Source organism: Leptonotus elevatus, chromosome 9 (genome assembly GCF_054856555.1).
Source record: "Leptonotus elevatus isolate MCC_2025b chromosome 9, RoL_Lele_1.0, whole genome shotgun sequence".
Taxonomy (NCBI): Eukaryota; Metazoa; Chordata; class Actinopteri; order Syngnathiformes; family Syngnathidae; genus Leptonotus; species Leptonotus elevatus.
The window spans coordinates 21,956,049-21,969,950 of NC_141247.1; the positions used below are offsets into that span (position 1 = coordinate 21,956,049).

Below are 13,902 nucleotides of genomic sequence, written 5' to 3' on the forward strand. Positions count from 1 at the left end.
TGTTTATTTAATGTAATTACATTAATATTGATCCTGATATAAATGATATAATAGATTTATATTTGATGTAGCGCTTTTGCGTAGTATTTAGGACTTCTGTAATTGCAACATAAAATTGTTAGTATTAAAATAAGTATAATGTTGGGTAAATCCCCTCTGAAGTCTCAGGTAAGCAAAAAGCGCGTGTGCTCGCGGAGGCAGCGGGAGGTTCAGGTGCTTTAATTAACAGCTGCTAATATAACGCAGTGGAGCTCAACCTCCAGGCGGCCCGAATAAATGAGCCGCTGACAGTTTTCGGGGGAGCGCGGCCTGCTTAGCGGCGGACAGCCCCCCCCCCCCCCCCCCGCGAGACCGGCGAGACCGGCGAGGCGTAAACAACCATCTGCAAGGGGATGCGAGACACGCCCAGAAAAGCCAGCGACACACATGACTGCATTCACAGCCACTTTCAAAACGACAACAAGCATGTTGGGGGTTGCTTCTTTGAGTGACAGCCACATGAAATGCAACACATTCTCGAAGGGAAATAAAAATACTTTTTTATAGTGACCGAGATGGATCGCAACGAGGTTGTAATCCTTCAATGCTCGCTGAACTGAGGTCTTGGATGGCATAGTGCGATGTCCAGCGTGACAGCAGTTTCGAAGTTTTTCTGGGTTCAAATTCGTATTAGAGTTGTACTGTATCAGTACTCGGGGTATCGGCCGCTCTCTTTTGGCCGTTTTACGATCAGGGACTAGAAATATGCAATTACAAGAAATGGAAATTAATTTCATAATAAGGAAAATGTTATGTTGGGATATATTGGTCTCTTTCTAAAATGATTTGACATTGTTTTTGGGGGACATTTTGGATTGTATCAAAAGTACTAGTGGTATCGGTGCTTGGTGTTCTGTATCGGTGACTACTCATACTTGTATCCGTTTGAAAAAAGTGGTATCGAACGTCCCTAAAAATTATTATCATAATAATGCCATATAGCTTCATGTATAAAATTTCATAAAATAAAACTTAATAAAATGAAAATTTGTTGAACTTCAAAACAATCTTAAATAAATATAAATAAATAAATAAAATAAAATTGGAAAAATATATAATTTTCACTTAAATAATATTCTTGTATAAATAAATAATAAATAATATTCTATATGCATATATGAAAAAAGTAATGTATGAAAATCTAAAACAAAACACAAATAGAAAATAAAGTACAATTTATAATAATAAAAAAAGAAGGTATATTTGCTATATAAAAAAGTTTACATTTGGTCATCTAAAAAAACAAAAATTATTTAATTGTAAAATAAAATAAAAATGAATTAAAAAAGCTAAAAAATACAATTTAAAAAATATTAAATAATAATGTAAATAATACAAACTACATTTCTTCCACTATACGTAATGTAGAACAAAAATTACTATTGTCATCTTAAACAGAATAATTCATATCTAATTTTGTGTGTATATATATATATATATATTTGTAAATATATAAATTGCATAAAATATTATGTCTAAAAAGTAAATCTTCCCTTGGCTGCAGTTTAATATTACAGCTGTACTGCCTCTTGACTGAATAATTGCATGCAGTCTGCGCGCTATTAATCATTGCAGGCATTGGCTTTCTCCAAACCTCTTTCGTTGCAAAATGATGCATTGGCTTATGGAGTTTGACTGCATAGCAACTGTTTAGTTAGTGACACCAATTAATGTTAACGTGTCAATTGAGTTACCTGGACAGCCTTCTGCGATTGGACATCCACGATGAGCAAGCGATCCAACGTGGGCTGCGCGGCGTAAATAAATTTGTCCTTGACGTTGACCGCCGACGACCACACACACTTCTGCGCTTCGTCGTCTCCTGAGGCGGGACACACTTCCTCCTAGACACACACACACACACACACACACACACACACAAACAGTTTGCAGGTATCTTATCAACAGCGTTGCTGTTCCTTTCCAGCCTACTGACAAATGAGTTTTTTTTTTTTCTTTCCACCGCATAATCCACACAACAAAGCCTGCACGTTCCCCCGGATGTTCAGCTTCCAGGCCCTGGCAGCTTTTCGCCGAGCTGGCCGACGTCGCTATCCTCTGCCCAGCCGTCTGTTCTCGACGCTGTGGGGCGATTTAGAGCGGCTGCTGGCCAGGAGAGATGAAATAAAAAGGCTTCGGGATGTTGGAATTAACGCTTCTCGCGTGTATTTTATAACCGTAGAGGCAGCGCGGTGACAGGTGCCTTCCCTCCGGCCAACTTGTCTCGGTTAAGAAGGGGCATATACCGCTCTTGTCCTCTGAAGTAGTGCAGTAAATCGACACTTTTACTCACGTCACGAAATAAAATCTATAGCAGTAGCAGTTAGCAAAGGAAGGTAACGCATTGGTCTACAAACAGATTCATGGCACCAGCCACAGAAGAGCTCAGGCAAAGTTGACGTTTCAAAAAAAAAAAAAAAAAAAAAAAGCTCTTCATTTCAGACATATGGTCACTAATGCGAGTTGCTAAGGTAAAAGTCGATATACTTGTCACACATCACAAACAGATGTTTGCCACTTGACTTGGCACTCAAATATTACAAACAGATGGACTCAGATGCATGAAAAAGTCACAGAAGATCCAAATGAGTCACTTGTTCTTAAGAAGTTGGTTACTCAAAGCCAACATGAATTGGAGCTAGCTCAAAGCTAGCGTAGTAGCCTACATTTTCACTCTCTACATGCCGCTTCTTGTCATACAGCACAAATAGGTGAAAACAAATGTACGACAGCAGCCACAGAATATCCAAATGAGTCACTTGTTCATAAAAAAGTGGGCTACTCCAAGCCAACATGAAGCGCTAGCTAACAGCTAGCATAGCAGTCTACATCTTTACTCGGTGCATGCCGCTTCTTGTCATGCATCACAAACCAGTGGACTCGATTCAACGACGGCAGTCCCATGAGATCCAAATGAGTTGTTTGATCTCTTCTTTTAACGCCATTCGAGTTAGTGCAGTTGATTGTGCGAACGGGGGCGGCCGCTACGCTCGGCACATCACATACTTTGTGTGGGTTTGCGTGAGGGCGAGTTAAATATGTTTGTTTTTTATACCGTATGGAATTCCCTCAAGAGCCACAAGTATATTTTTCTTGCAAATTCATTAAAATCCTTAATGCAGTATTACTGGTCTTAAAACTCATGTCCTTGTCATTTCTGCTAGATGGAATCTAAATAAGACAACTCTTGGTTCAAATATTTCCTCTACACCAATGTACTGTAGCGTATTATCCGTTGCTAAAGTAACAGACCCCCCCCCCCCCCCCCACCCCAATAATCCAATTATCCAAACAAGCGTCTCACCGGGGGATGGAAAACTTCAAAACAGTCTCTGCAACATAGAGACTTCCTGAAGGGATACATTTTTTTAATTTTTTAATGTATTTTTATTTTTTAATTCTGAAGGGATACAAACATACCGTGTGTATGAAAAAGTCTAACCAGCAGTTGAAATGAAACTTGAATTTGTCTAAAATGGCTTCTTACATGACAGATTTTCTGTTCAATTTCAGGCATGCGTCCTTGAGAGTTTTTTTTTCTGTGTCCTCGTATGATAGACATGTCTGTCCAATTTGGTGTCGATCGTTAGAACTGGTTTCTGTGGGTGATTTATTTTTAATTTTTTACACTAGCTTGCCAGGTGAGTTTTTGGGGGTCATGTTGGAGACCCTAAAAGTCCATGAAAAAAATCTGCCTCAGAAGACTGTTTCACTTGTCAACATGATCTCCCCCCCCCCCAGACTTTGTATCATGAGCAGACCCACAACACGTCTCAGGAAAAAAACGCTGTAAAAGACACAGAAGTCCGCCATCTTGTTTTAGAACGGGAATTTGGTGATTCTGCGGGTGCCTCCGGGGGGCGCTATTGAGTGTGTTTTTGTGTATTTCTCACCTTAAGAGCCAGCAGCTTCTCGCTGGGCTTGATGTGCCTCTGTATCTCGCACGCCACCGGTTGGATGACTTTAATGCCGTCCTGGTAGAACACGTAGAACATGTTCCCGATACCGAGACCTGCAGCAACAAAACAACGTCACTCGCCTGGTGAAATAGGGTCCGCACTATACGCCCCAGAGTAAATAAGGCGGCGTGCGATCATTTAATCCCTCTTGTCACAGTTGGCTAACCCCATTACAGGAATTCAATTAAGACACTTTAATGAATGCAGCCACGGAGCCGTACCTTCATCCCGCCACAGAATGTTGGCCACTGCAAGGAAGGGAAAAGAGAAAGAGAACATTGAACATTAAACGCCACAATCAATAACATCACATTTGTGAGACTTTTATTGGAATGCTCTGTGGCCGCTATCCAATGCAACAGATAATTGAGTCCTCTGCTCGGAAATAAGGATGTTTTTGTTTTTTGGGGGACACCGCCGACCGTGTTTACGCTTACTGGAATCGGTTTAAATCAACACCATCATTTAGCATGAGTCTGAAATGCTAGCAAAGCAGCCGACAAGCTGGGACGCCTCGTTTTTTGCTCAGTTTTTCATGCGGCGCCTGAACAACAAACAATCCATATTGGAACTTTTTTCTTTCAGACTGACAACAGTATGAATATTCACTTTTGCGTACTCACAAATACAAATACCAAGTACTGATATCACTAATACTTATGATGCATACAATTTCAGGTAATGCAATGACATAATTAAACGCACATGATTTACCGATCTGTCAAATGGCCGCAGTGCAGCACCAACTGCTGTAAAGGAAAATTTGTTTTGTTGTTGCCTAATGTATCGGCATCCTTATGCGAGTACCTTGAAACCTGATACCTGGTATCGATACTTGCCCATCCCTAGTCATAGCATCAACAAGTTGGACTTTTGGAATCAGGAGCACAATTGGATGTTTGGGTTCAGGATTGTAGTTATATTTGTGATCTAGATCACAGTTGGATGTTTTGGGATCCGGTTCACAGTTGTGTGTTCCTGATCATTTTGTATCAATTGTACATTTGGGATCAGGTCATGCGTATGTGTGTGAAGCCAATTGTGTGTTTTGGGGCCGGGTCACAATATATTTTGGGATCAGAATCACAATTGGATGTTTGTATTCAGGATCACAATTGTAAGTTTTCCATTGATAGGCGTTCCGTGTTGTGAAATATTCCAGACAGACAACTCTGACTTGTTTCCGAGTGACTTATTACCATACTTTACAACTACTTAAAAAGTTGATGCTGAATAATGGGTCAAGCTGTGTCGTGTATATTCCGAGCCACTTGTTATGGGTTACCTCGGATGCCTCTGCTGACTAAATCATCTTTCAGGCTAAGGTGATTTTGATGCTTCATTAACGTGGATTAATGGCCCAACTTTCTGCTCTTAGAAGCAGCAGACCTTGTTTTTTTTTTTCCTTCCTTTTTTCATTAGTCATTGCGAGGTGGCTAATGACACTCTCAGTGCCACACCACAGCCTGAGAGTGCCTCTAATAGCTGGAAACTCTGAAAAGATCTCCCCGTCTCTATCAGTACTGCTCCTGCTCCTCCAGTTTTACTATAGTTAAATTGTAATTTGGTAGTTCAGTTGAATACGTGACATTCCACTCCAAATCATTTGTTGAAGCGAGTTGAGTTGACTGCCACCATACTCTCAAGTCAAAGCACCTATTTGTTTTGGTGCAAGAACAACAGCGACGGCGTCGATGCAACGGCGTTCTTGACTTTGTTTCCATGCCATTTCAACATGACGTCCTTTAACGTCGACCTTCTCCGCCTATTGTCCGCCCGTCCCTCCGTCAACCCGCTCCCGTCTTCCATTTTCCGCCGCGCCGTCCAATTTGCGGGCCAATTGGCGCCGATGCTAATCTGTCCTCCTGCACTCATTCTCCCGCAGAACGGCGCTGGGAAAGAGACAAAGCGGCGGGGGTCAGGCGTAATCTTTACCGGGGGAGGGGGGGGGGGGGTAAAGGCGCTTTGTAGAGTGTTTCCTCTCCTGTGTGCTCTTGCGTATCTTTTTTTCAGCTCATTAAGAAGCGTCACAAAAGGAGCGTTGTGTCGTCTGCAGAATGGCCGGCGGGCGGAAAATGGAAAGAACAATGCCGTTAATGTGAGAGCTTGCCAGGGATGGAAACAAAATAGAAAAAGAGCGAAGGCGTACGAGCGCGCCATATTGATGCTATTCATCACCCGGGGTCGGAAAGACTGCGGCTGCTGGGCGCGTGCGAGGGGCCCATACATCAACTTCAGCGTCCATATAGCAAAAACAAGCGGCGGCGGGCAATCGTTTCGCCCGACGCCAAAGCTCGGGCACGTCACGCGCCGGAGGCCCGGTGGCCAGGTTACATACACTACGACCCGCCCGCGGCGATGACGACAGACCATTCATTCAGGATTCCTCCGAAGATGTGACTTGCCAACTCGGAGTAGCTCCCTCTGCACCTGAGATGTGATTTTAAAGTTTTGTGACTTGCTCCTGAAATATGAACATGGCTTAGCACCTTCCGATCTTGCTGACTTCGTGGTGGTAGACCTTCTGTTCTATCCGGAGAGCTCCACTCATAACAATGCTACGCCTTTGCTGACTCAGGGAAAAAAAGAAGGTTCCAGAGCATTCTCTATCCAGTAATGCCCTACCTATGGAATATAAAACAGCTAGTTTTCCTTTAATTAATTTAAACGCAAAAATGTATAAATGCATTTTTTAAATACTTTGTCCTTCACTCCCCAAAATGTATTTATAATGTAGTTTTTTTTTGTATTTATGTTAGAGGATACAGAAGGCTTTGATACAGCTTTTGACATGAAAAGGTCACTTAAAGCAATGGTAGTTATTACAAAAAGACGGCCAGCAGGTGGCAGCAGAGTATAAGAGATCAACCAGGGCCATGTTGCAACAAGCTCTTTTCACCACTGTTTTGAACAGATTTGAGAATAATGATGAAACTTAGCTATATTATAATGCTAATTGCTGCAAAATGGAAACAAATAGAAATATATATTTTTAAGAGACTAATCTTTCATTTGGTAGGTTCCATGTTTTTATAGGAATAGAACACAATATTCTGTGGGCCTTGCAAAATCAGTCAAAATCCAGTAAAACAGCCGGCAGCGAAGGGGGTTGCTTCAGTGAAAATGCCTGAATGAGTTGAGGAAGAGATAAAAAAAAACACAACAATTAAGCAATAGTCTTAGATCTGGTGAACAAAAGTTACATAGCAAGAGTATAATGTGTATTGACTGCAGAATAGCTTGCAGTTGTTTGTCAGTGTTGTCTCTTCACTGCTTTCTTGCCTGCTCTGAGCAATCCCAACACAAACAGCACAAATCTTCCATCTAAAACAGTTGAGCACTGCGGCAATAGAATATGGATTAAATGGAATCTTCCGCCCATTGTTGTCTTTGTTCATTATCTGTCGGGGATAAGAGAAGCTGCCAAGTTGAATCGAATTTCAATATTTTCTTAAGGAGATACCTTCAATCAAATCAAGGCCATTTAACGATCAAGAAAAAGACAAGAAAAGAAACTCTTGGCTCATCGTCAGGTTTCGTACGATGCAATGCAACAAAGACTAGGGATTATTATTATTATTATTTATTTTTTTTGCCGTACAACGCCCAACTTTTCAGCCCACTAGCTCTCCAAGACGCCATGTTCTGTTCCCGCTGAGGTCATTTCTTATCTAACAGACCTTCACTGTGAGTCATAAAGTTTGATGGGGAGGATTTAGCGCAGTCGTGAGACCAGACGGCGATCCACAAGCATCGACGTGCTGACGTTTTGACGAGCAGGGCTTCGCTATAGCCCGATGATGGCCTTAAAAAGTAAGCTTGTGATGGCCTGTAATGAAATGATTTTTTTTTTTTAAGAGTACCGCAAACGCACCAAAAGTTGCACAGGTACAAATTACCCGTCAAATTTGTGCAGGTTAAAGTAAGACTAAAAGTTTCACAGGCAACTAAAAGTTGCAGAGGTCAAAATAAGACCTTAAACCCCTCCAAAATTGCACAAGTTCAAACTACTATACATTTGCGCAGGTACTGTAAATCCCCTAAAAGTTGCACACTTAGCACAGGCAAAAAAAAAAAAAAAAACGTTGGAAAAGTCCAAATAAGACTACCTTAAAATCCTCTCATGGTTGCACCAGTTAAAGTAAATAAATCTGATAAAATTTGCACGGGCAAGCAAAAGAGTCGCAGAGGTCAAAATAAAATTACCTGAATTCTGCACAAAAGTTGCACATGTTGAAATAAATCTTCCATTTTGCTGTGTGTGTGAAAGGGGGCTCGTGTGTCTCTACTTAACGAGGCTGAAAATGCCAGCAGTTATTTGAATAATAAGTCCAGTCAATATGTCAACAAACAAGATTATTCCAAGACTACTTAATAAAAATTTGGATGCATTTTTCTAAATAATAAGGCGGGCACACTAATTAACGGTGACCTTTTATCAAATGTCATACGTTGTTTGGGGTTTGGAGAGCAGTTGTCAGCATGCGGCGGAGCTCCTCAGGGTAATTAAGCTTCCCAAACCACACGCACACGCGCATACACACACTTGCAGGTAGTGAGTGTGTTAAAAGAAAATCACCCACAATGTTGTGACTTTTTTCCTCCCTTTTGCTGTAATTGAGTTATTTTTGCCAAGGCAGAGTTTTGTTCTGTTCTGTTTTACACGGTTTCCAATTCTCGGATAGTTTGATGTCAGTGCACAGCAGATTTTACCACAGCTTTTAGCATCTGAGATGCTGCAAAACAAAAAAGAAGCTCCACATAAGAACTCAGTTGTTTCACTACATTTACATTTTCATACTGTTTGTCATTTATTTAGCTACTTTCCTATTACCTAGTGCAATCTTATGACACCTTAGCGCAAAGGACACTAAAAGTTAGTCTTATAGCGAATTGCTGAAGATAGGTTCCATAGAACAAACGCATTCAAAAACCAGGACTATAGTGATGTTATCTTGCTTCGGGTTCTTTAACTCACTCGCAGCCATTTTTACTGAAGCAACCCCCTTCGCTTCTTTTACTGGATTTTGACCGATTTTGCAAGGCCCACAGAATATTGTGTTCTATTGTTATAAAAACATGGACCCTACCCAAAAAAGCTTACAGTCTCCTCTTTCATCAGGAAAATAAGTATATTTCTATCTCTTTTTGTAGCAATTAGCATTAGAAGATAGCTTCATTATTATTCACAAATCAGCTTAAAACAGTGTGGAAAAGAGCTTTTGCAACATGGCCCTGGTTGATCTCTTATACTCTGCTGCCACCTGCTGGCTGTTTTTGTAATAACTACCATTGCTTCAAGCATTCCCTTCAGTTCAGAGGCTGCATCAAAGCCTTCTGTATGCTCTAGCATAAAAAGTATAAATAAGTTTTTGGGACCATGGTAATTTAAAGTAGAACGTATTTATACGTTTTTGGGAGCAAATGTGTTAGGTGATGTCAATTGTAAAAAAGTCAGTAAGGCAAATCAATCAAGGAATTTCTGCCGTTTCCGTTTCAACTTTATTTTCAACAACTCTAGCTAGTTGATCGTGTTTAGCAACAGAAAGTTGTTAGCAAATTGCATAAGAAACTTGAGAAGGAGAAGCGAGTCCCGTAGAGACGTCGGTAGAACGCAAATGAACAACATTGTAATAATAGTGATGACTGTGAGCGTTTAGGTCGAAATACACGCAGTCTTCAGATTAAATGGCACAATGTTGTAAGTTTACAAACTCCCATGAATTTGTGGTAAAGCGGCACAAGAAGCCATGCTCGGATACTGCTGGACTTTTTTTTGGTAATGTATTTTTATTTACGGCCTAAAATAGTTTTTCCAGTAATTATGACTATTATTGTGGTCACGTAGGTTAGTAATGGTCGGACTACGATGTGTTCCGATTTGGGTTATGATGCCAACTGAACGAAATTGAACACCCTCTATAAAAAAAAAGATAGACTGATGCTGACTTGGCAGATTTCCTCACAAGTTGGTTAATTAAATTTTGTAGGAGTTAATGGCAGGAGGAGAGGAAGCACAAAAGCCTTCTTTTTCCCGCTCCAGACAATCCAACATCTTATTGTACCTGTAACAATGGACTGTGAGCTGGGCCATTTATTTTCTTTTTTGTACTCATGATACATTATTCCTCCCGTGAGGAAAATTAAATTGGAAGCAGTCGCAATGTCAAGTTTTCATACCGTTTTGTTGCCAGTTTCTATGTAACTGCTCTCAATCTTGTCCTCAAAACCTGACACCGTCTTTAACCCGCAAGTGAAATGGCTGCTTTTCTTATAAAACAACTAATTGAGTCTATTTTTTTTAACACGGTCAGCATGTAGCAATGGTCTGAACAAGCTGAACAACACGATATCACCGCCGGCCTCTGAAGGTCAAAACATTTTTTTATGAGAGCCACACTCCAGTTTGCTGTCAATAAAGTACATTTGGGAGCAGATGACTTATTTTCCAGGCCTGTTAAAACGGTCTGTCGTGGCTCAGTCGACAGTCTGCTGCTAAACGGCACAAAAAGAGATGCCCTTCACGGCGTGCCAATTGTTTCTGCGCTCTGCCGCTATTTGTTATTTTCCTCGCCGGGGCGCTGTCACGGCTGCATCGGAAATCAAGGGGGGCGGACATCTCCGATGGACGTCTTGACGCTGACTTACAGGTTTTGCGCGCCGAGTCCTCCACAAACAGCGAGGAGATGTCCTCGTCCACGCCCGCCCGGTTTCTGGCGATGCAGGTGTAAGCGCCGGTGTCCTCAAAGCGCACGTTGCTGATGTGCACTTCGCTGCCGTTAGCTGGGATGAGCAGACAAAAAAAAAAAAAGAAGCTTGTCAAACATTGGCTCAAGTTAAAGTAATACTTTAGATCACACACAACATTCAAAATGAACCTAAAATCGGACTCGAAATTCTTTAGGATAAAATAGGACTTAATTTGGCAGAATAGTCACACATGTTTAATTCGCCAAAAGTCGCACAGGTTAAAGTAAGTCTACCTTAAATCCCCCAAATGTTATGCAAGCTAAAAGAAGATGACAAAATCTGCTAAAAGTTACAAATGTTAGAATAACACAGCTAATAATTCCGCATTAATTGTGCAGTTTAACAAAAGACTGCAATAAATCCTCCACGTCTTGCATAAGACTATTGTAACTCCCCTAAAAGTTACACCGATTTCAAATAAGACCATCAATCCAAACAAAAGTTGTGCTGGTTAACCTGAAATGTCATCCAGTATTGCAAAAAATAATATAAGACGACCTGAATTCCCCCACTTAGCTACAAGGTTTTCAAAAGAAAGACGACTATAAATCTCTTAAAAGTTGTACAGGTTAACATGACAACCTTAAAACCCCCCAAAATTGCACAGGTTAAAAGTTAGACTGTTAAATTCCGCAAAAGTTGCAGTAAATTGTCCCAAACTTGCACGATTTAAACAGGCACTATTGTAAAACTCCCAAAAGGTACGCAATTCAAAATAGATTAAAAAAAAAAAAATCACTCAAATGTTGCACTGATTCAAATATGACAACCGTAAATCCCAACAACATTTTTTCATGCCGATTAAAATCCCATGCAAAATTGCGTAACACGAAATAAAACTACCTTAATTTACAAGAATATTTACAGAGGTTTAAAGTTGCAAAAGCTAACTCAAGACGATTTTAAATCCCCCCCCAAATTTGGTTGTTTAAAATAAGACTACTGTAAAGTAAATCTGACAAAAATGGCAACAATGAGAATAAGATTACCGTTAAATCCCCACTAGTTGCACAGGTTGAAATAAAACAATTGTAAACTCCCTAAAAACGGCGCTCGTCAACAAAATTGCTGTAAATAAATATATAAATTGCAACGGTCGATATGAGACTATTGAAAACCTCTCAAAAACTGCGCAGGTGAAAATAAGACTTTCCCTCCAAAATGTGCGTACTTTAAAGTAAGACAAAATCAGATCCCTCAAAACATGCATAGGTTAGTCGGTAAGACTACTAGCAATTAGCTAATATGCAGTGCTAAAAAAAAGTTGCTACCTTGCAGGGTGAGCTGCTTGGATAGCTTGGGTGTGATATCCATGCCGTTCTTGAGCCAGGTCAGCTGCGGGCGGGGGATTCCTTCGGCGTGGCATCGTAGGCTGGCGGTGACGCCCGGCTCCCTGGCTTGGCTCTCCGGGTACACCCGGATGACGGGCGCAACTGCGGGGAGCACAGACGCCGTCAACATTTCCAATCCACTGTCAACGCGTGAAGCAACATTTTGTCGTATTATGCTGGTAGAAGTTCAACCGTGTGTGATACAAAATGTTTTTTTTATGATTTGCGGATTTTAACCGAAGAACTGAGCCAAGCGCTGCAAGCAAGAAATTTACAGTATAATTGAATAAACCTATTAGTATTCCATTAGTATCAGCTTTTAGGTAAGCTTTCGAGCGGCGTATTTAGAGCGCGATCAATGTTTTCGTTTGTTTCGCCGCGGCCTTTGCTCCCGTATACAAATCACGCATATAAATGAGCCAGAGAACCATTAGGAGGTCATTGACTTTTTTCCCCCTGCTTCCTATCGATTGGAAGCAACCTTTTGTCAGCAAGCAGACGAAGTGCAACGTCTAGCAGCTGACTTGACACTTAAAAAAAATAAAAAAAAATAAAAAATCTTTGGCAAATCACCAAAACATACATAGTGAACTTCCAAGTGGTGCGATATAATAATAATCAAATGCATTTATGCATAAGGTGCACAGGGAAGGGGGGGGGGGGATAAGTTATTGCTTATCCAGCTGCACAAAATATGTTGCATATCGGAGGAATTGAAAGGGGACAGCGCAAAAGGTGTGAAATATTCGCAAAAGGCAAAATCACACATGACTCCATCTTGCCATCTTATGAGCCTACCATCACCCGCAAATCATTTTTTTAATCTCCTACCTACGAAGCCCCCCACCCCCAGGAATGGCCACCATCGCCATCTGGACCGTCACGTACTGGCGGGCTTTGGAATGTCACGTTGGTGTGTTGGCAGTCACACAAATGGGCCGCCGTTCCGTTAACAATCGCAAACACAAGGTCACGATGCAGTTGCAATGACGAAGACACAACCGCAAAAAAAAGACACACGAGGCTAAAAGACAATCCAGGACACTGATTGAAAATTTTCTCCAATTTTCCCATAGGAAATTATGTCTATTGTTTTTTTTCCCGCCATGGTCCATAGATGACTGCAGGCATAGTTATATCGAATATATCTTGTCTTGTCCTCTTTGGATTTGACAAGATGGAAATTTGGTAATGGACTGGGCATGTAGCCCTTCCGTGTTAGGTCTATAATAATAATAATAATAATAATAGAGGTATATGTAAGCATTGAGGATATATATGTTTTTATATTATTAACAATAAAAGTGTTGGTATTTGACAAGATGATTTATATTTACTTCAAATAAATAAAACAAAATTAATATTTTTTGTATCTGACAAGATGGAGTTGAAATATTTAAATATTTAAATGAGCTGAACATTGGAACTTATTGTATGTAAAAAATGATCTCAGGTCCTCATTCTCTTATCAGTGAGCCGTGGAGAGGATGATCGTTGTGATATTTTCAGACGTTGAAGTGGACATACGTTTTTTGGACTTTTCCGTTTTTGGACTTTCTAAGCAATCTACGTACGATTTTAAATTGACATTTATTCGTTGCATATAAAGGATCATTGTGCAGTTTGTCACTTTTTTTTTTTAATACTCGCGACTGCCACCTCTGGCCCAAAGCGTAACTGCAACATCTGTGTCAGGCTCGTTTCATGGTGCGCGTGCGAGTACGTCCACCATCTTAAAGGGACAGCTACAGTTGACAAAAGAAGACATGACCTCAAAAGCTTAAATATGACCTTTTTAAACGGCACAATGCACCTTTTAAGAA

The 13,902-nt window shown here is 40.7% G+C and overlaps 1 protein-coding gene across 3 annotated transcripts in view; it reads right to left on the reverse strand.

The window, feature by feature from the left end:
• The window catches only part of fstl5 (follistatin-like 5), a 95,865-nt gene that overhangs the window by 10,806 nt on the left and 71,157 nt on the right, over positions 1 to 13,902 (reverse strand). For all 3 annotated transcript variants that reach the window (XM_086084543.1, XM_086084544.1, XM_086084542.1), the window contains exons 10-14: positions 12,020 to 12,181; positions 10,647 to 10,781; positions 4,220 to 4,246; positions 3,933 to 4,051; positions 1,734 to 1,883 (exon numbers count right to left, since the gene is read on the reverse strand). In XM_086084543.1, coding sequence (XP_085940669.1) covers positions 1,734 to 1,883; positions 3,933 to 4,051; positions 4,220 to 4,246; positions 10,647 to 10,781; positions 12,020 to 12,181 — 593 coding nt within the window. The remainder of the gene's footprint in view (positions 1 to 1,733; positions 1,884 to 3,932; positions 4,052 to 4,219; positions 4,247 to 10,646; positions 10,782 to 12,019; positions 12,182 to 13,902) is intronic.